This window comes from Microcaecilia unicolor, chromosome 9, assembly GCF_901765095.1.
Source record: "Microcaecilia unicolor chromosome 9, aMicUni1.1, whole genome shotgun sequence".
Taxonomy (NCBI): domain Eukaryota; kingdom Metazoa; phylum Chordata; class Amphibia; order Gymnophiona; family Siphonopidae; genus Microcaecilia; species Microcaecilia unicolor.
In genome coordinates, this window is record NC_044039.1 from 223,313,865 (window position 1) to 223,335,374 (window position 21,510).

Consider the following 21,510-nt stretch of genomic DNA (forward strand, 5'->3'; position numbering starts at 1 on the left):
ATTGCACACCACCCTCTGAAGATGGGCTTCTGAGGGTGGTGCGCAGGGGGGACATATTCCACTATATATTTCAGATCTGTACCTTCACCACAAACACCTCCCCTAATGCCTTCAAAGAACTGAGCTGTCTGGATTTCCCTGCTCTGAAGGCTGCACATGCTGGGTGGGGTCCGACCACTCTGAAGTTCAGGACAGAGGAAAATATGCAGCGAACTTAACCATGGAGCTGACTCAGGAGGCAGCTAGTGAAGTCTAGAGCCTGCAGTAAACTAATCAGGAGAGGGGAGAGCAACGAGAAAGAGAGAGATGGAGGGGAGGGGAGGGATTGTTGAAGAGTAAAGAGATCAAAAGAGAAAGGAAGGTGTTTGGGGGAGGGGGGAGTTTGATGGCCAGGAAGCTATGAGGGCTCTGAGTTCTTCTCCCTTACCTGGGATGTGTTTTGCCCATCCTATGATCACCACCAGCTCACGGTCTGCCAGGTCACACAGGGTCGTCAGTGCTTTGATGTCGCTCTCCGGCATGCTTGGGTCAGCCATGGCGTAAATCTTTTCCGGCTCGGCCACCAGCAGGTGGGAGACGATCTTGGTTACTGCAAAGTGGAAGGAAGAGTTTTATAGATGCTGGAAAGCTGAGCTCTGAAATGCAGGTATTAGTGAGTTGAGTTTATATGTTTATGTAGCCCTCGGACTCTCAGCATTCAGCTTCCTCTCTTCTCTAACCCTTTCCTCTGTTCCTTCTCACCGCTTTACATTCTTGAAAGAATATGTACTGATTGTAAACTGCTCAGAAGCTCTCGATGGGTGGTATATTAAATAATTAATACATTGGGAAGCTTGGATGTGCCACAATTTGGGTTTCTGACAGGTACTTGTGACCTGGCTTGGCCACTGTTTGGAAAACAGGATACTGGGCTAGCTGGACCATTGGTCTGACCCAGTATGGCTACTCATATGTTCTTATGGTTAGGCGGGATAAAAATCCAAAGAAACTAAGAGGGCAGATGATCCGCAAGAACCAAAGTGGTGGAAGAAAACAGCAGATCAGGCAGGAAATCTTTATCCTAGTGTTTATTCACTATAGTAGATAAAATGCAAACAGAAAAGCCTAACACAAGTGTGTTTCACCCAAATGTGTCAGAAGCTCAAAACAACTAATAATAAAATAAAGATAAAAACATGTTAGTATAAATCATACAAATAGAGACTGAATCATAAAACCAAAATAACTTAAAAATACACCAAAACATGGACATGGAATTCAATTGTTATATTCAAATAATAAATAAATAAACAAAAATTGTAACATAGGTGTGTGTTTTGGCGCCTGCCGGGCCAGTTTTTACCGCGTCTGCAAAAAAAGGCTTTTTTTTTACGGGACAGGAAAAGAGTCTGCAGTAAAACTGAAACCAGCGCGCACCTAAAACTGGCCTGAGCCCTTAACGCCACCCATTGATCTAGCGGTAAGGGCTCACGCGTAGTGACCAGTCGGCATGCGCCGATTACCACCAGAAAGGCCGTGGGTGGGAGGAAATAAATAAATAAATCATCCAGGCATTATGGGCGCATGCCAAATCTGAAATTACCACTAGGGGAGTGCAGTAGCCTGGCGGTAGTCTCATTCTGGCAAGCGCTGTACGCACATAGAGTCTAAACGGCTTTGTAATGAATAAAGCATCAAAAATAGAGCTTTAACTGAGACCACAGGATACAGACGGGTAACAAGTAAACCCGGTCGAGGGGAGACATGATAGAGGTATATAAAATAATGAGTGGAGTGGAACAGGTGGATGTGAAGCATCTGTTCACGCTTTCCAAAAATACTAGGACTAGGGGGCATGCGATGAAACTACAGTGTAGTAAATTTAAAACAAATCGGAGAAAATGTTTCTTCACCCAACGCGTAATTAAACTCTGGAATTCGTTGCCGGAGAACGTGGTGAAGGCGGTTAGCTTGGCAGAGTTTAAAAAGGGGTTGGACGGTTTCCTAAAGGACAAGTCCATAAACCGCTACTAAATGAACTTGGGAAAAATCCACAATTCCAGCAATAGCATGTATAGAATGTTTGTACGTTTGGGAAGCTTGCCAGGTACCCTTGGCCTGGATTGGCCGCTGTCGTGGACAGGATGCTGGGCTCGATGGACCCTTGGTCTTTTCCCAGTGTGGCATTACTTATGTACTTATCTGAGCCGCTCTCTCCAAAGAATGGCAGCAGCAGTGCCGTAGCGAGGGCTAATGGCATCCGGGGCAGGTTGCCACTGCGCACCCCCCCCCCCCCCGGTTGCAGCACGGTGCACCCCCCCTGCGGCGCCCCCCCCCCCCCCCCGGACCGCATTCTTACCTGCGGGAGGGCCGATCCGCCCCGAGTGCACGTCACTCGGAGCTGCGTCGGCCCCGCTGGATCCCTGCTCTCTGTGCCCCGGAACAGGAAGTAACCTGTTCCGGGGCAGAGGGAGCAGGGAACCAGCGGGGCCGGCACCCCCCGAGCGCGTGCACCCGGGGCGGACCGCCCCTCCCGCCCCCCCTTCCTACACCACTGGGCAGCAGCACAGCATTGTCGAGCAGATCACTCTGGCAGCAGCTCTAACAGTTCTCTCAGGGCTGCTGATTTAAACAGCTCCAACGGGGTTCAAAGGTCACTCTCAAAAACATTTTAACTTCTAAAATATATTAAGGGAGATCCTAAAAATAATTGCCACTCAAGAGTTAAAATACTAGCTAAAATCACGTGAGCCCTTACCACTAAGTCAATGGCTGGTGGAAAAGGCTCAAGCCATAAATAGGCCTGCGCTAGTTTTAATCTTTGCGCACTCCCATTTCCCAGCCCCTTAAAAAATGGCTTTTTTCCCAGTTGCAGTAAAAACTGGCCCAGTGCACACTGAAAAGATGCACCTACACTAACGCAGGCTACTTTTACCATGGCTTTGTAAATGGACCTCATGGGTAGATAAGATAGAGTAATTGGGGTAAGAAAATAAGGGATTTTTTATGCCATTGAAGTGATTACCTGTGAAATCCTAATCACTAACAATAAAGTGACGCTGGGGTTCTGAGGCTTTTACACTCTATATTCTAGTGTTAAGAATGTTCGTTTAAACAGTTATTGTCTTCTACTTTTGCTTTTCTGGCTGCTCGTACATGGAATTTGTTACCAGTCCAAATAAGGACTTTGACTGGTTATCAATTATTCAGAAAACTTCTTAAAACTTTTCTGTTTAAGAATTTTTTTTGTATGACTATGACTTTAGGTACTATTTATATGTTATTGTAATTCTCCATGATATCTATTGGATTTCTTAAACTTGTAATCCGCATGAAACTTACTGGTAGTTGCGGCAAGGCCGCCAAGAGACACAACCAGGCCTGGGACAGAACTGAACCGCCACATGCTGCCCCCCTCCCCCACACTCATGCCGCCACTCTTTCCCACCCGTCCCCTTACCTTTCTGTCTCTGCCTCCAAGCAGGGACTCAGCACTGGCAAAACTCTGTCTGCCTGTCTGCTCCCATGGTCTGTCCTCTCCTGCTTCTGTCCGTGCTGGGAGCTAATGCAATCATCCGGGTCCTTGGCGGCATGCAGGAGCAGAAGAGGACAGACCCAGCAGGCAGGCAGGAAGAAGCTTGCCAAGGCCGGGCCCGGGGAATTTTCCCCCCTGCCCCTCCCCCCCCCCCCCCCCCCCCCCCCCCCGTGGCCTTGAGTTGCAAACTATAAGAATAAATGTAATGTAATGTAAATTTTTATCAGCAGATAAAAGGAACAGCCGTGGGGGTGACTATGGCCCCCTCAGTGGCAAATTTATATGTGGATAATTTTGAGAAACAATTTCATATCATTGGGGCGAAGTGAGGAAGGAGTATCGTTAAGCCCAGAATTGAAGATGGCTCCACTGCGATCTGTTGTTGCTGCTGTAAGTACTGTGGCTATGCTAGCAAGGGAGGAAACCCCAGAAATGGCTCAGGGCGCTGAAGGAGCTCCAGCAGCAAGCTGAACCCCATGACTGATGTCTGCAGGAAGAACAGGGGCTGAGCTTGGAAGCACTATTGTTCCATTGAAACGGTCAGCGAACTCAGCCGTTGTGACCCTGGAGTCTCTATGGGAAGCCATTAAAGGTTTGGAGTCTTCCATTAAATCTTTTTTGCTTAAAATTGCTGAAGGTGTCGTAACCCAGGTCTCACTCCCACACCAACATCCTTGGGCACCGACTACCTCTCAGGGTTGGGCACGCTTGACCTGGGCCACAAACTATCAATTTTACTTTCTCTTGAGCTGGGCACAGGCCAGGGCCAGATAAAATCCGGTAAGCCGTAGGGTGGTAAACCAGGATTTACTTTACTTTGCTCTCTGTGTTAATCTGGGAATAAATAAACTTCACTCTGATGCAAGGAAACACTCCAGTCCAGGTTTTATAAACCAAATACAAACTTTACTTAAACTCTGCAACAAGCAGTTCATCCAGACTTCAGGTACATTCTGGAGACTAACAGTTCTTTAGGTATCCATCAAGTCAATTTGTACCCAACCAGATAAGACTTCGGTGTAAATTCAATAGTCCATTTGTAATTTCTATGGTATGTACATATTTACAACTCCACCAGTCCAATAACTATCCCGTAGGGTGAAAATAATCCAAAGCTGCCCCAGCTGAGCTTTCCCTCAGCTGCTGAACAAACTCCAAACCAGAGCTTCCTATCTGTCCTCGTCTCCAGAGAGTCACTTCCCTGGGCAGCTGTCTCTGGCATTGAACAGGTCTTCCCTGTTCCACTCCCGGGCTGGGTTGACCCTCTCTCCCCATGAACACTCCCCTTGAAGCTGGGTTTCTCACCACACATAGAAATCTGCCAGGAATTGCGTTACTGTATGCCAATATTTGACAGGGAGGAGTATAGCAGTGGGGGTTTACTACACTGTACCTGACCAAGATGATGAAACAGATTGTGAAATGCTAACAGAAATTAGGCAGCCTACCAAACATGGGAAATTTCAATTAGTCCAGTATTGACTGAGGCCCTGATGCAAAAAGCTTACCGTGCTTGCAATGTTTGCTTTAGACTAGTTGTAGATGGTCTAAAGCAAACATTAATTAGCATCTAATGTACAAAGGGATTCTGCATCCCTTTTACTGTTCGCCATAGCAGCTACCGATAACTCTATGCAAATGTATTACAAAAAGCTCATTAGTATTAAAATGAGCATTCCAAACAATGCACAGACGTTTCCGTGCACCGTTCAGAAAGGAGCATCTACCTTTAATGTCTCAAATTTACAGTAGGTCTGGAGCTGTCATTATGGGGAGCAGTGTGTTTGCACTATACAGTGCAAGCAGACTGGACCTCCCAACCCCCGTCCCCAAATCTTTAAGGTATCCCCGGTGGTCCAGTGGACCCCTTCCGGACCCTCACAACCTTGCTAAATTCCCTGGTGGTCCAGTGGACCCTTTCCTGACCTCCCTCTTCCACAAATCCCGACCCTCCCCAAAGAATTTTCCATGGTGGTCCAGCAGGCCCACCAACCCAACCAGATGGGCTAGACCCACCTAGTCACCACTAAGCCCCTCCACCCCTGTCCCCTACATACACCTTGATGTTGGAGGCAGGAGGACTGCCTCCTCCCTCCTGCCTCTGAGCCGGCCCACTTCAAAATGGCAGCACCCAGCTCCTGCCTGGTGCATCCTAGGATGCATGGTGCTTAGGCTCCTCCCAGTGCATCCCAGGATGCACCAATTAGGGGCTGGGTACTGCCATTTTGAAGTGGGCAAGCACAGAGGAAGAGGGGGAGAAGGCAGTCCTCCTGCCATCAATGTGAAGGTATATGTAGGGTTCTGGGGGGGGGTCTGAGGGGAATTCCACTACACCACCAGGGCCAAGCAGTGACTAGGGGGGGGGGGGGTCTGGCCCGGCCAGCCCGCCACGTAGGGTTTGTGGGCCTACTGGACCAATTTTTTTGGGGGGGAAGGGGGGTTGAAAGGGGTCCGCCAGACCACCGGGGATATTTTTACATGTTGGGAAGGGGTCCACCGGGGATTCTTTGGGATTGGGGGGGGGGGTTGGGAGGGGTGTAGGTACTGGCCATATGCACAAGATCTGTGGCACAGCTCTTGTGGGCATGTACCAGGAACACCCAGACCCCTTTAGTGACTGATGCACAACACTAACAGCAGGCATATCATTTGTATGCTGTTAGTGTTGAGCATTGGTCGGTAATTCCAACTCGTTAGTGAGCCAGTGTTTTTCCAGCACTGTTCCTCTCAGAGGGCCCAGGTGAATATCTCATCAGGGCATCTCAAAAGGGTTAAGTTTCTAGGTGCCAGAAATAGCTGCTTCATGGAGTAAATGATCTAGAGCTGACAAACGTGGGGTGGGGGGAGGAGAGGAGGAGGTACTGTATATCTAATTCTAATTGGGATGCTTGATCTGATGCAAAGAGTAACAGCGGTGGAGCCATTTGGGAAGAGTCAGCATAATGCCATTAAATTTGAGATACTCAGAGAAGAAAGTATAATAGATACTTTGAGGAAAGAAGGGGAGGGCAGGGAGCGTGACAGAGATATTTAAATATCTTCAGAATATGAACAAGGAATTTCTAGACCAAGAGGTCAATGGTGATAGACTCAGGAGTAACATTAGAAAATATTTCTTTACTGAAGGTGTAGTGGAAGATGAGAACGGTCTCCTAGAGAAGGTGGTGGAAACACAGAACAGCCTACCAACTAGGGGGATGGATACAAAATAAGCAATAGAATTTTTTAAAAATCCAAGATATCAAAGTGACCTTAGGTGTGAGGAACTGAGCTGGCTTGCAAGACATTGTAACAGGAAGGTTACAATGGGCAGATTAGATGGATCTTACATTGCTTCTGGGCTTCTGTGAGCTTGATGGGGGAGGGAAAAGATGGGAGCCATAGACAGGTGCAGTGGAACTGTGGGCTGATATCTCAAAGTGTGGGAGAGCCATGAAGACAGAGCTGGGACTCACAAGGCTTTTTGGAGGGAGGTGGGAGCTGTAAGCTCAAGTATGTGCTGTTCTCGGAATCCAACCTTCTCTTGTACTTCTGACGTCCACCACGAACCCGATCCAGACGCACCCCTGCAGAGGAAGAGAAATACAAGTACTGAGGACGGACAACACCATCTCACCCATCCCGAAGCAAAACCCTCACCTCCTCTGGCCTTTCTTTAGATCGTGCCCCACTTACTATCTTTTGCTGGAACATTCCCTGTAGACCTGGGGCACAGAACAGGTGAAGGAGCAGAAAGTGATTCGTGATGAAAAGGGGGCTGGATACCTTCCTGTTATGATTCTATGGACTGGGGTGCAGGCAGAGAGATTGTTTCCCTGTGAGCCATGACCTAGAGAGCCTTTTCCGAGTGTGTATTGGCCCAGAGAACATTTTGCACTAAATTCTATAAATGGTGGCAAAAAAAATAACACGTACCGCTATTCTATAAACATCTCTTAAAATTAGGCTCCATCTATACAATAGCGACTACATTTAGGTTAGACCATTCACATCAACGAAACTTTAGTGTAAATCCCCACGCCTAAATTAAACGCAGATCCCCTTTATTCTATAACATTGCATGTAAATTCAAGGACCGCCCCTGATCTGTCCATGACCCTCCCATGGTCATGCCCCCTTTTTGGACTCATGCATAAATTTTATGTGCAAGTCCAGGTGTGTAAAAATACACACGTACATTTTAATTAATGCCAATTAGCACCAATACTTGATTTAGAACCCAATTATCAGCACTAATTGGCTCATTATACAACTAAACTGGGCACGTAAATTTGGGCAACACAACTCATAGCGCCATGTATAGAACTGGGGGGGGGAGGGGATAGTGGTTTACAATAGACATGGATGGTTGGATACACACATTCCTGAATCCTTCTCTCCTTTAACTTTGAACAAGGCATTCCTTTCCCTCTTCTCCTTTCCATTTCTTGTTCTGCATTGCAAGAACGGTGGTCCATACTGTTAATAAACCATAAAAGGTCAGGTGGTTGGCCATCTTTGGCAGGCTGCCCAGCCTCTGATGCCATGGAGCACAACTTTGCTCTTGGCTTTTCGATCTTGGCTTTTGCTGTTCTTGGTGTTTCTGCTTCCAATGTCTACTGCCTTCACTCCAGACTAGCGTTACTGTTTCCAGTCACATCTGTATTGCCCTTGTGCCCCCTTCATGACCTTCTTTTTTTAGCTATTCTGAGACTGTGACCTTACTTTTTTTGAGATAAACTGCAGCTGCTGGAAAAGACTTAGGAAAGGCACTGCCTATCGCCAGTGGTGAGCAAAAATGAGGGCAGGGAAGTCTAGAACTTTACACAGTGGAGCAAGTGTGAGCTGCCCTTCTACAGGACTTCTTCTGCTTACAACGGTTCCTCCAGATGCATCTCCTTCCCCCTCAGGCCCTCTGCTTACTTCTCTATTCTGTGATGAACTTCTAAGGAGACGGAGAGAGGGTTTGGTTTCTTTCCTGGCTCCCTATTCTCTTCTGTTTCTTACTGGGCCTTGTGGGTTACGGACTATGATAGCCAGAAAACAAAATGTCAACTTTTTCATAGGGGTCAACCACCTTCAATACTGCAGTCTGTTAGCTTAGGTGATACGACACTCCAGGCATGGGATGCAATTGCAAACGTTCTTTTAGAGATCATCTTTGGTCTGTTGTCAGCAATTGTCTTTTTCAAATTGCGCCTGATAAGATCTGTCCAGCATCTATTCCATCAGAAAGCCCTTTGTATCATTATTCACACCTGGACTACCGTAACGTGCTCTTTATGATCAGTTGGCTACTGTTACTACAGAATGTTGTAGTTAAATTGATATTTCAATCTAAGAAGTACGATCATGTGACCCCCTTTTGGTTGCCAGTAAAGTCTCGTATTTTGTACAAAATTTTATTGTTGGTTTACAAAGTTTTTCACACAGGCTCTCCTCACTTTTTCTCTTTATACCTGTTACCATACACCCCTGTGAGAGCTCTGTGTTCGGGTCAACAGCATCTATTAGCTCTTTCCTCTTTCCAACGTGTTTCATTGACTCCATTTTGGAACTCTGTGTTTAATATTATTTGGCCCGCTTTGTGGAACGCAGTCCCTCTGCCATTAAGATCAGAACCTTCCCCCTCACTGTTTAAAATTTCTCTGAAAAGCATTTAATGTATGAAACTGCCCTTCCGACTAGGGCTGCTGGAGAGCTGTCGGTTATCAACAGACTGAAGTTCAGACTCCGATTGCTTTTCTATCACAATTTTTTTCTATGGCGTCCTTTTACTAAGGTGTGCTGAAAAAGGCTTGCGGTAGTGCAGGCGCGGGTTTTGGGCATGCGCCTGTAAAAAAGGCCTCTTTTTTGCCGAAAATGGACGTCCGGCAAAATCAAAATTGCTGCGCGTCCATTTTGGCTCTGAGACCTTACCGCCAACCATTGACCTAGGGGTAAAGAATCAAGGCAGTAATGACCTGCGTGCGTCCGTTATGTGTGCCCGAAAATAAACAAATATTTTTCAAACATGCATATCGGACGTGCGCCAAAAATGAAATTACCACAAGATCCATGCGGTAGACGGGTGGTAACTCCATTCTACCATGTGTTGGGCGTACGTAGACGCTTAAGTGGCTTAGTAAAAGGGCCCCTATCTAGCTTATTTTCAAAAGAGAAGGACGCCCATCTTCTGACACAAATCGGGAGATGGGCGTCCTTCTCCTGAGGTCGCCCAAATCAGCATAATCGAAAGCCGATTTTTTTGCGTCCTCAACTGCTTTCTGTTGTGGGGACGACCAAAGTTCACAGGGGCGTGTCGGCAGTGTACCGAAGGCGGGACGGGGGCGTAGTTAAGAGATGGGCGTCCTTGGCCGATAATGGAAAAAGGAAGGGCGTCCCTCATGAGCATTTGGTCGACTGTACTTGGTCCCTTTTTCTTCACGGCCAAGCCTCGAAAAGGTGCCCGAACTGACCAGATGACCACCGGAGGGAATTGGGGATGACCTCCCCTTACTCCCCCAGTGGTCACCAACCCCCTTCCACCCTAAAAAAAAAAAAAAACATTTTTTCCAGCCTCTCTGCCAGCCTCAAATGTCATACCCAGCTCCATCACAGCAGTATGCAGGTCCCTGGAGCAGTTTTTAGTGGGTGCAGTGCACTTCAGGCAGGCAGACCCAGGCCCATCCCCCCCCCCCACCTGTTACACTTGTGGTGGTAAATGTGAGCCCTCCAAAACCCACCCGAAACCCACTGTACCCACATGTAGGTGCCCCCCATCATCCCTAAGGGCTATGGTAGTGGTGCACAGTTGTGGGGAGTGGGTTTTAGGCGGGGGGGGGGGGGGTTGGGGGGCTCAGCACCCAAAGTAAGGGAGCTATGCACCTGGGAGCAATTTGTGAAGTCCACTGCAGTGCCCCCTAGGGTGCCCGGTTGGTGTCCTCGCATGTGAGGATGACCAGTGCACTACGAATGCTGGCTCCTCCCACAACCAAAGGGCTTGGATTTGGTCGTTTTTGAGATGGGTGTCCTCAGTTTCCATTATGGCCGAAAACCGGGGAAGACCATCTCTAAGGTCGACCTAAATATTGAGATTTGGGCGTCCCCGACCGTATTATCAAAACAAAAGATGGACGTCAATCTTGTTTCGATAATACGGGTTTCCCCGCCCCTTTGCCGGAACGCCCTTAGAGATGGTCATCCCCGTTTGATTATGCCCCTCTATGTGATCTTATTGATGATTTTGCCTTAAGCAGTTAATCAAATAAACAGAACCTTGAACCTGTACTGGTTGAGCTGCACCTACAGTCCAGGTCTGAGTCTGTCCCTGGTCAACAGGGTGTCTGTATCTGAGTACAGTATAGACAGAACCATTACAGATACCATCATTAAGAGCTAGAACTAGGGATTGTACTTCGTCCATTGCAGGATCTTTTCTTTGGAATTGTTTTCTTTTGGGGGCAATGTCTCCAAATGCGTTAGTTTTGTGCATACCCTGACGGTAACGACCCTCTCTCCTAAGTTAGGGTATGTGAAGTATGATCTCGGTCTTTCAAAGTACTCGCTGTAGTACTTCTGGAGTTCACGAGATGTAACATGAATAGGGAACCTATCCAGGTGTGCTTGAAAATTCAGTTTAATCAAGCCTGTGGCTCCCAAAATGATGGGACATATTTCTGAATCTTCCTGCCACATATTCTTGGTCTCGGACTGCATTTCTTGGTGCTTGAGGGTCTTCTCTCTCTCCACGCAATTCACCAAGCAACTGCTTGGAACCGACACCTCTACAATCAATGTCGTTCTGGTGGTTCTTCTATTTTACCATTGTCTGGTTTCCTCAAATCTAACTTCTTATTATGATCATAACCTCTTCAATGGCATTCTTTTCTTCTTAATTTTTGACAGCTTTGATTTATGCTGTCAAAAAAGCGATTAAGCAAATTTTAATAAACATTCACTATAATTCTTTTTGGGTCATGATCCCAGTGTTCTTCCAGTACAATGATGTTGTCATGTTTACAAAGTTTCCAACAGATGAGATACGGTACCTTTGTACTGCCAAAACTTCACAGCCAGCAGCAAGATCAGTGACTGTTTCCAGATATTTCTTACAGAATCCACAGATGTGTATTGCACCAGTTTTTTTTCAATGCTTGCAGCAAACCATCTTGTCCGTAACCCGTTGTCCTGGACTGTAACCACCTGAGGCAGGGGGTGGTCTCCTGTCCCCATCCCCGGCTTGGCTCGGATCCTTCCTCCCCCTCCCCCACTCTGACATCTCCCCCCTTCCTTCCTTCCCCGAATTTCCCTTCTTTTCTGAATTTCTAAAAGTCGGGGTGGCAGCGGTTCCCATATGCTGTCCTGCCGTCGTCCCAGCCCCTTCACTCTACTGTGACCTACCACACCTCTGAGGAAACAGGAACTATGTCAGAGATGCGGGCTGTACATAAGAACAAGAGTAGCCATACTGGGTCACACCAATGGTCCATCTAGCCCGGTATCCTGTTTTCCAAACAGTGGCCAAGCCAGGTCACAAGTACCTGGCAGAAACCCAAATTGTGGCAACATTCCATGTAGAACCCCAAAGAATAGCAAGATTCCGGAATCCCAAAGAGTGACAAAATTCCATGCAGAATCTCAAAGAGTAGCAACATTCCATGTAGAACCCCAAAGAACAGCAAGATTCTGGAATCCTAAAGAGTGACAAGATTCCATGCAGAATCTCTAATCGTAGCAACATTCCGGAATCCTAAACAGTAACAAGATTCCAGGCAGAACCCCACATAGTAGCAGCATTCCATACTACAAATCCCAGGGAAAGCAGTTGCTTCCCATGCCTGCCTCTATAGCAGGGTATTAGCTGCCCCAAACAAATCTTCAGTCTTGTGCCCCCCATCAATTAACTTGAAGGTCCCTATGCACCTCCCTTTTGATAGTCATAATTGCCTTACCAACATGTGTCCTAGAACAATCCAATCAAAATACATAATTGGACGTCATACATTTAAATGTTAAACTTTATTTACCTAATGAGGACAATTTGCAAAATCCACTTTCCTCGGTAAATGGGCCATTTGGTTGTTCCCACTCTGGTTGATGTTCTTCTGCATTTGTCTGGATGCCAGGACTATTGTTTTGCTTTCACTGTAGCTGCTCTTTACTGCCCTCCTCCTGCCCCAGAAGTTGCTGCCCTAAGCAACAGTTTAGTTTTAAGAGGTGGGTTGGACCAGCCCTGGGTCTTTAAGAGAGAAGGGGCCGGCGGTAGATCAGCGTATGGAAACCACTGCCACCCTGACTTTTGGAAAGGAAGAAAAGAAGGTAAATTTGGGGAAGGAAGGGCGGGGAGAGGCGATGCCAGAGCATGGCGGGTGTGGGGGTAGATGCCGCTTCAAATGAGTGCCGCCTAAGGCCTCTGCCTCAGGTGGTCTAATGGTTGAGCCGCCACTGGCTGTAACTATCAATCTCTCATCCTTAAGTTTCAATTGGCCTTTTCTTAACTGTTCATGTGTCTCATGTTGATCCACGAATGGCTCCGGGAGTAAAACTTGCCACTTGTTTTTCCTTATTTTCTGATCTAGTTCCTCTTTCGTGAATTCTGTTGCTTCTTTTCCCTTTTGGTATTGGTGGTTTCTCATTCCTTCTACCTGTAAATTTCTACTTCTTTTGTGCATTTGGCTCTGACATTCTTAAGTAAAGCCTGAAGGCCTATGATAGTAATTTGAGAGGTTTAGAGGGCCATTTTCGGTATGACGTCTAAGTCTGACTTTGGATCCTTTCCTCAAAATGGCCAGAATCCAAGTGGTGAATATAGTGCTTTTCAAAACAGCAAAACGAAAATGGCCACTTGCTAGATGTTTTTGTGCTGTGTGCATTTATCTTTTTGGTCCATTTTCATAAAAAAAAAAACCCAACCAAGTGCATAAATCAAGCCATTGGGATGTATATGGGGGCCAGTATCATAGTAGACTAGCCAGACAGACATCCCTGCAGAGCAATGGGACATCCTTAAGGGGTACTGCAGTGAATTTCACCTAAAAGCTCCCAGGTACACACCTCACCGTTATCCACTTATATTGTATAGTGAGCCTTCCAAAAACCACCAAAATCTACTATAACCAACTATACACCACCAGAATAACCCTTATGGCTGCAGGTGTCACCTATATGTGAGTACAGTAGGTTCTTGGTGGGTTTTGCAGGGCTCATTCTTTTTGCTATAAGTGTAACAGTTGGAGTGGATTATGGGTCCTGTTTTCCCTTCTCTACAGTGCAGGGCCGCCAAGAGACTGGGCGGGCCCGGGGCCCCGCCCCTCCTGCCCTTGCTGCCCTGCCCCCAAGATCGCCGCCACCACTGCTCCCCCTCTACTCCCCAAGGTCGCCGCCGCCGCTCCCCCCCCCCCCCCCCCCCCCGAGGTCCCCCCTCCACCCCAAGATCGCCGCAGCCACTGCTCCCCCTCCACCCCCCCTGAGGTCACCACCACCACTCCCCCTTCACCCCCCCCCAAGGTCGCTGCTGCCACCACTCCCCCTCCCCCTCTCCATCCGCCACCGAGCCGGGCCCCCTGCATTGAAATCACAGTCTCACCTCCATGAAAGCAGCGCTGCAGACAGCAGAACACCTCCCTTCGGCCCTCCTTCCTTCCTTGTATCCCGCCCTCGTGGAAGTTACGTCAGATGAGGGCGGGACACAGGGAGGGAAGGAGGGCCGAAGGGAGGTGTTCTGCTGCCTGCATCACTGCTTTCACGGAGGTGAGACTGCGATTTCAATGCAGGGGGCAAACGGTCGACGAAGGGCGGGTGGGACTGCGGCGCCAGGCCCCCCTTGGAAGCCCAAGGAATTTTGTCCCCCCTGCACCCCCTCTCAGCGGCTATGCTACAGTGCACTGCACTGACGACTATTCAACTCCAGGGACCTGCTTGCTGCTCTAACAGGACTGGTCATGACATCTGAAGCTGTCATAGAGGCTGGTATCTACTGAGAGGGGGTCAGTGACCACTGGGGGAGTAAGAGGGGTCACGCCTTAATCCTTGCATTGGTCATTTAGGGCATCATTTTCTGACTTAGTCAAGATTAAAAAAAAAAAGGCCTAAACCACAACATTAAAATTGTAGCCCTGGACATTTTGGTTTTGTTCCATTATGGAAGAAAAATGTCCAGATGTTAGGAACGCCCTAATCCCAGCTCCAACACACCCCTAAGACCTCCTCATGATTTGGTCGCACTGCAGATGAACTGCATAGACAAATGTCTGCAAAACAGGTTTTGAAAATAGCAAGCAAAATGTGCAAATGCTGCTTTTTAAACATTTTTCTCTTTCAAAAATGAGCCCCGTAATCTATTTTAATGAGTTCCATTCTTCCTCTGGCTCATGGACAGACACTGATTCTTATATATGACCTTGAGGGCATGGAGGAATTTTCTAGTTTTTTAAGGTCTTTAATAGGCCAGTCTACAATTCCAAGTTTTCCATTCTGCTTACAGTTGGAACCTGGTTACTCAGAGGCAAATATTCAGGGAGAGATAACCGGCTAGGAGCCTTCTCCATCTCCCACTGACCAAGAGATCCCCGGATTTTCAGCATCAAATAACAGATACTGCCATTAAACATCCAGGAAGACCACCACGGCTCTATCTGGTTAGTGCTGGGATGGTTTGGGAGTGGAGTCATGGCGGGAACCAGGAGTTGCCCAGGCACCACTGATACTCAGCAGCAGTAGCCAGATAACTAAACAGTTAAATTAGGACAGTATAAAAGCTATTTTGGGACCGCCATTGAATATGGTGGTATTCAGGTTATTCCTAGCAGGCTATCGACTGCCCAGATTTCAATGCTGGTACCAGATGGTTGGCATCAATGACTAATCAGTCACAAATCAGCTGGTGACAGCCAGTGTTAAAAAAAATAAAACAAAAACACTGACTGACACCAGCTGAATATTCCTCCCCCCCCCCCCTAAAGATCTGCAGAAATACAAAACTTAGATTTTGAGTCCACTAGGGACAGAGAAAGTACCTGCATATAATGTGTATGTTAATCGCTTTGATGTGTACCACAGAAAGGTGGTATATCAAATCCACAACCCCCCTTACCCTTACTTCCTTTTTTCCTAAGATTGTGTTTTACATTTTTATATTCTGCTGTTTTTGTTTTTATACTTTTCAAAAATTTAATTTATGATTTTGTGGTGGTGTTTTTTTTAATCAGCGCCAATGTCTGATTTTTGTTTATTACTCACAAATTCAATGATAAGCGGGTTAGAAATCTGTATAAATAAATACTTTAAAACTATATCCCTTGAATCTACCCCTGCATCCCATCCTCCACCAGGTCCTAGGAGATCCACTGTGAAGAGGACTAAAGCCTGTGCTTGATGTGATCTGGAAAACTCAATCCCAGCCTCCTTCATCTATCTGGCCGTCTCACTCAACCCTACATGTGTGCTGTCCTCACATCCATTTTTTCAACCAATTTCTTAACCGATTCTTTGCTTCCCCAGTACCAGGAAGAACGTAGGAGATGGATTTTCCCGGTGACCCACACCAACTTGTTTAATAGTCATTGGATTCTACTTGAAAGATAAAACAATTCGGTATAGGATGAGGAAGAGCCATCTGCTCAGTTGGAGTTAGCTCTGGTGAATGTCTGAGGGTCAATGTTGTTCCCCAGTTTGGGGTTATGGTGTCCATGACTGAGACTGACCATGGTTGTATCATCTCTTGCTAGGCTGACTCTAGAGGAGTGTCATGGGAAGTTTGGTGACACTGGCAGGGGTTGGTTCTGATGAGTGTTTTGGGGGCTGGGCTAGGTCTGGTGAGTATTCTGGGGGTTTGTTGTCCATGACTGAGACTGACCCAGGTAAGTGTCTCAGAGGTTGTTGTGGGTTCTGTTTCTGGGGTGGGCTCTGAGGAGTGTCTTGAGGGAACTGGTGTTCCTAGCTGGGCTGATTCTGGTGAATGACCCAGAGGCTATGGTGTCCCTGGCTGGGTCCAGTTCTGGGAAGTGTTTGGGAGGATTTGAAGTCCCTGGCTGGGGCTGACTCTGAGAAGTGTTTTTTTTTTGGGGGGGGGGGGGATGTGAGGTCCCTGGTTGGGTTGGTTCTGGGAAATGTTTCAGGATTGGGGAGTGTTTGGGGAAGGGGGGAGTGAGGTCCCTGGTTGAGCTGATTCTAGTGAATATTTTATGATTAACTCTGGGGGGTGTTTTGGGGGATGTGAAGTCCCTGGTTGGGTCGGTTCTGGGAAATGTTTCAGGACTGGGGAGTGTTTGGGGAAGGGGGGGAGTGAGGTCCCTGGTTGAGCTCATTCTAGTGAATATTTTATGACTGACTCAGGGGGGTGTTTTGGGGGATGTGAAGTCCCTGGTTGGGTCGGTTCTGGGAAATGTTTCAGGACTGGGGAGTGTTTGGGGAAGGGGGGGAGTGAGGTCCCTGGTTGAGCTCATTCTAGTGAATATTTTATGACTGACTCAGGGGGGTGTTTTGGGGGATGTGAAGTCCCTGGTTGGGCTGGATCTGTTTCAGGAGCTGTGATATACTTGACTGGATGTTTTGTGATGTCCCTGGCAGGGACTGTTTCTTGTGAGGGTCTGCATGCTGACACGGTGGCAGGAGGGTGCTGTGATTTCACTGAATATTCTCACCTTCTTTTAGCATGCCAACTTTCAGACATTTTGTGAAGCGACAGGCCTGGCAGGACTTGCGTCTGCGTTTTGTGATCTCACACTCATTGGTGGCAGGACAGCTGTACTCAATGTTCCCTGTAGTGGGTAAAGAGCACAGACAGGACACAGGTTAAGAGCAAAAGGCAGAATCCAGTACCACAGCGCCATCTTCCCCTGTCCTTCAGTACCAAGGTGGGAAAAGGGGGGGGGGGGATGTTCTGGTTCCACGTAATCTGAGATTTGGATATATAGACTGAGGAATAATCAGCTCCCTTGACAAAGGGCAGGAAAATGAGAGATGAGATTAAAGGGCTTTTTACTGAAGTGCATGAAGCAATTAGCATGTAAATGAACACATAACCACTGGCAGGACAGCACATTAATTGAGGAGAGGAATGGTGTGGATTGCGCCTTGCAGTCAGTGCGCAGTATTTTCCTGCGTGCCCTCACTGTTGTAGCTAGTCACAAGGACACTGAGGGAGTAGTGGTCTAGCAGTCTGTGGAAGGTGATAAATGCATCGCATCCACCTCCTGTACTTAACGCTCAGGGTTTGCACTTACTGTGCGTTAATTTCTGCAAAACGTTCGTGCACTTTCCTAAACTGGGAGAGGGTGGAGCACAAGAAGTAGCCGCAGTATTTTGTTAATACATAGTAACATAATAAATGACGGCCAGTAAAGATCAGTATGACCCGTCCATCTGCCCAGCAAGGCGGCCAGAGTTGTACCCGCTGCTCCGTGCGGGTTACAGCGCTCTATGCCCAGTTTAAACTGTGAAGGGATCCTTTGTGTTTATCTGTCAACATGCTTCACTCTTATTTAAGCTTTAAACTATATATACATGTTCAACATTAATGCGAGAAAAGCAAATGGAAGGAAACCTTCCAAGCCCATAAAAATCTCCAAGTGTTTCAGTTTTATTGTTCTGAGATCCACTGAGCTAGTTGGTGTTATCACTAAAAATGGAAAAATGTATTTCCTTAGATGACCCCCCTGATGCAGGTGCTATGGGCCGAAACATGGCCCTTGTTGGGTTCATGAATTAAAGACGAATCCCTATTTTGAAGGCTCTTTGTTCTGGTTTTTTCACTTGTGTGGTGTGTACTTTGACCCTCTCCGTGTTGCCAAACTAATGTTAATTCTGAAGATGAACCTGAAACCTTAATTCATGTCCTCTAGTTCTACTGTTCCCTCGTCTCTGAAAAAGATTTGTTTGTGTTGGGGATTGCTGGAGTCATCAGAGAGAATGTTCCAGAGTCTCTGAGGAGAGCGTTCTGGAGTTGTGGAAAGTCATCTGAGGCTGTGGGAGGTAAAGGATCCAGCCTAAGAAGGTGGGTTCCCGGGATAAGCTGCAGAGGGAAATTAGAGATCGACAGTAGAGTTTGAAGGTAATAAAAGTTCCTGTTTAAGCACATGGTCTTTGGTTGCCTTCAACACCCCCCCCCCCCCCCCCCCCCCCGCCAGGACCCCAGGAGGAGAAGGGTATCCTGGAAAGGTCAGATAACCTAAGGCTGAATCAGGGGTGATTTATTGTCAACCAAAAGCAGTAACTGTTGGAGAGGAGTGCTCTAGGTAGGAGTAGGAGTGGCCTAGTGGTTAGGGTGGTGGACTTTGGTCCTGGGGAACTGAGGAACTGAGTTCGATTCCCACTTCAGGCACAGGCAGCTCCTTGTGACTCTGGGCAAGTCACTTAACCCTCCATTGCCCCATGTAAGCCGCATTGAGCCTGCCATGAGTGGGAAAGCGCGGGGTACAAATGTAACAAAAATTAAAAAAAATAAAGGGGAGCCCGGCTCACAAGCAGGAGCAGGGAGGAGCCTGTTTAAGGCCAGAGGGTGCAGCTCAGTGAAGTGCAACTCTGGAGGACAGGACAGACATGGAGGTCTGATCCTGGATGAGTTTGCTGGTGACAACCAACGCTACCAGCCCAGCCTTGGATTATACATCCCAAAGGGATGGGTGATGGACTGGAAGAGTTGTATACATGTACATATTTTTGAGATTGCTATAAAAAAACATTTAATTAGTGGATAAGACTGTACACAATAGTCTTGTATGGACAGAACACCTGTTAAACCAAATGTGAACTGTACATAAGGAATTGTTGAGTTTGGATAGGATTACTATACGTCCGGGTTTCCCTAGACATATCCTTTTCAGGGGAGTGTCTGGGATCTGGGTGGTTTTTTCCAGCCTGTCCGTTTGTCTGGATTTCTGGGTGGGTAGGTAGGCCTTCTGTGGAAATCTTGTGAAGCCATTGTTTGAAGTCTCAGTAGCCATTTTGAAGAAGTGGCTGCAGTTAGCAGGTTAGTGGCAGCGTGCAGGAAAGAGTGGGGTTCTTTCCTGCCCAGAAGAGACCACCAGACCACCAGGGCACATTAAGATACGTTTGGGGAGGGCAACCTGACTCAGAGTGGGAGGGGAGGTGGATGGATGGATGGAGTCATGTGGGTGCAAGAAGGGGGTGTAAAAAAGGTGGATGGTGTGTGGGTGCTGGAAAAAGATTGGTGAGGGGGATGTACATGAGGAGGAAGGGAAGGGGGAAATGCTGCTCATGGATATTTGCATTTTTGGAAATGTACATTTTTTTCTAATTTTGTATTTTGCAGAGTACTTTTACCAGTATTTTCTCTGCTTATAGAATCTGACTTTTTTTGGAGGGGGGGGGGTCAAGAAGGTGCATGGCATGGTGAGGGCGAAGCTGGGGGCAGGATGGCATTTTATTTTTGTGTCTTCTGTTTTTTGTCTCTGCAAATATGGTAACCCTAAGTTTGGAATCACTGCCTGCTGCAGAGTGCAGTAAAGTTTAGCAGAAAAGGTCACTCCCTGGCATGGTGACTATTCTTTGAGAGAGAGAGAGTGAAGAGCTTTACTCCTGGACTGTTAAAGGATACTCCAGATAAAACCCAACTTAACATCCTATGGCCTTCTGGATCTTTATCCGGCCCTGCACCCAAGCTCGAGTGAGAGATACTAAACTGTATGGAGATATGAGTGGAAAAGGAAAAAGAAGATGGTTTTGGTTTTTGTGGCTCAAGTCGGTCAGAGAGAACTGAACTGGGCTACGTTTGCATATTAATACCTTTCAAATATTTAAATATCTGTATTATTTTACCCCATCCCTCCTCTCCTCTAGGGTATGTTCAGGTGCTCCTCATACGTCTATTGATGCAAGCCCCTAACCATTCTTGTCACCTTCCTCTGAACCACTTCCAATCTTCTTATGTCCCTTAGCAAAATACGGTCTCCAAAACCGATCACAACACACCAAGTGGGGCTTCACCAATGACTTGTACAAAAGAGTATCAACACTTCCTGTCTTCTGCTAACTGTTCTAGTCACCTTGAAATCCTCAGATACGACTTGTACAAGAGTATCAACACTTCCTGTCTTCTGCTAGCTGTTCTAGTCACCTTGAAATCCTCAGATACGACTTGTACAAGAGTATCAACACTTCCTGTCTTCTGCTAGCTGTTCTAGTCACCTTGAGATCCTCAGACACTTTCACTCCAAGGTCCCTCTCATTTACAACTCCTTTGGATTTCTACACCCCAAGCTCATCAGTCCGCATTTCTTTGCATTCATTTTTTTGTTTTTTTACATTTGTTATTTATGTATTTATTTACAATAAGAAATCAGATATATACAAACAGAAAAAGAAAATACATTTCACTTTTAGATTCCAATAAAGTAAGAGGGGTCACAACAGTCAGACATTAATCCCGTCCAAAGAAAACTTGAATCTAAGGCAGCAGAGTAAGATGTAAAGTCATTGTAGCTGCAACATCTCAAACTGCGGAGGGGTTTATCAGAATCCCAACCCCTTCCCTAACTGCTAACAAAATCCAGCAATTGCTTAGACTCAAAGAAAATGTAACTTTACCAACTATAACCACAAAACACAGATATGTAGCATTTAGCACCAGCACTGGTCCGGGCTGAAAGAGGCTATAAAAATGTCAGGAAATCTTTGTTAGGAAAGTAACTAAAAGCAAGAGGAAAAGGAAACCAATATGGCTCATCAAACAAGTGTCTGATGGTCACCGCATCTCAAAAATGATATAGTGGAATTAGAAAAGATACAAAGAAGGGCGACGAAAATGATAAAGGGGATGGGACGACTTCCCTATGAGGAAAGGCTAAAACAGCTAGGGCTCTTCAGCTTGGAGAAAAGGCGGCTGAGGGGAGAAATGATAGAGGTCCATAAAATACTGAGTGGAGTGGAACGGGTAGACATGAATCGCTTGTTTATTCCTTCCAAAAATACTAGGACTAGGGGGCATGCAATGAAGTTACAAAGTAATACATTTATTATGAATCAGAGAAAATATTTCTTCACTCAACGTATAATTAAACTCTGGAATTTGTTGCCAA

At 46.8% G+C, this 21,510-nt stretch overlaps 1 protein-coding gene across 1 annotated transcript in view; it reads right to left on the reverse strand.

Annotated features, from left to right (window-relative positions):
* The window catches only part of LOC115477511 (steroid hormone receptor ERR2-like), a 48,775-nt gene that overhangs the window by 12,780 nt on the left and 14,485 nt on the right, over positions 1-21,510 (reverse strand). The window contains 4 exon segments of the mRNA XM_030214434.1: positions 428-589; positions 2,726-2,751; positions 6,996-7,080; positions 17,116-17,232. Of these exon segments, the coding sequence (XP_030070294.1) occupies positions 428-589; positions 2,726-2,751; positions 6,996-7,080; positions 17,116-17,232 (390 nt within the window).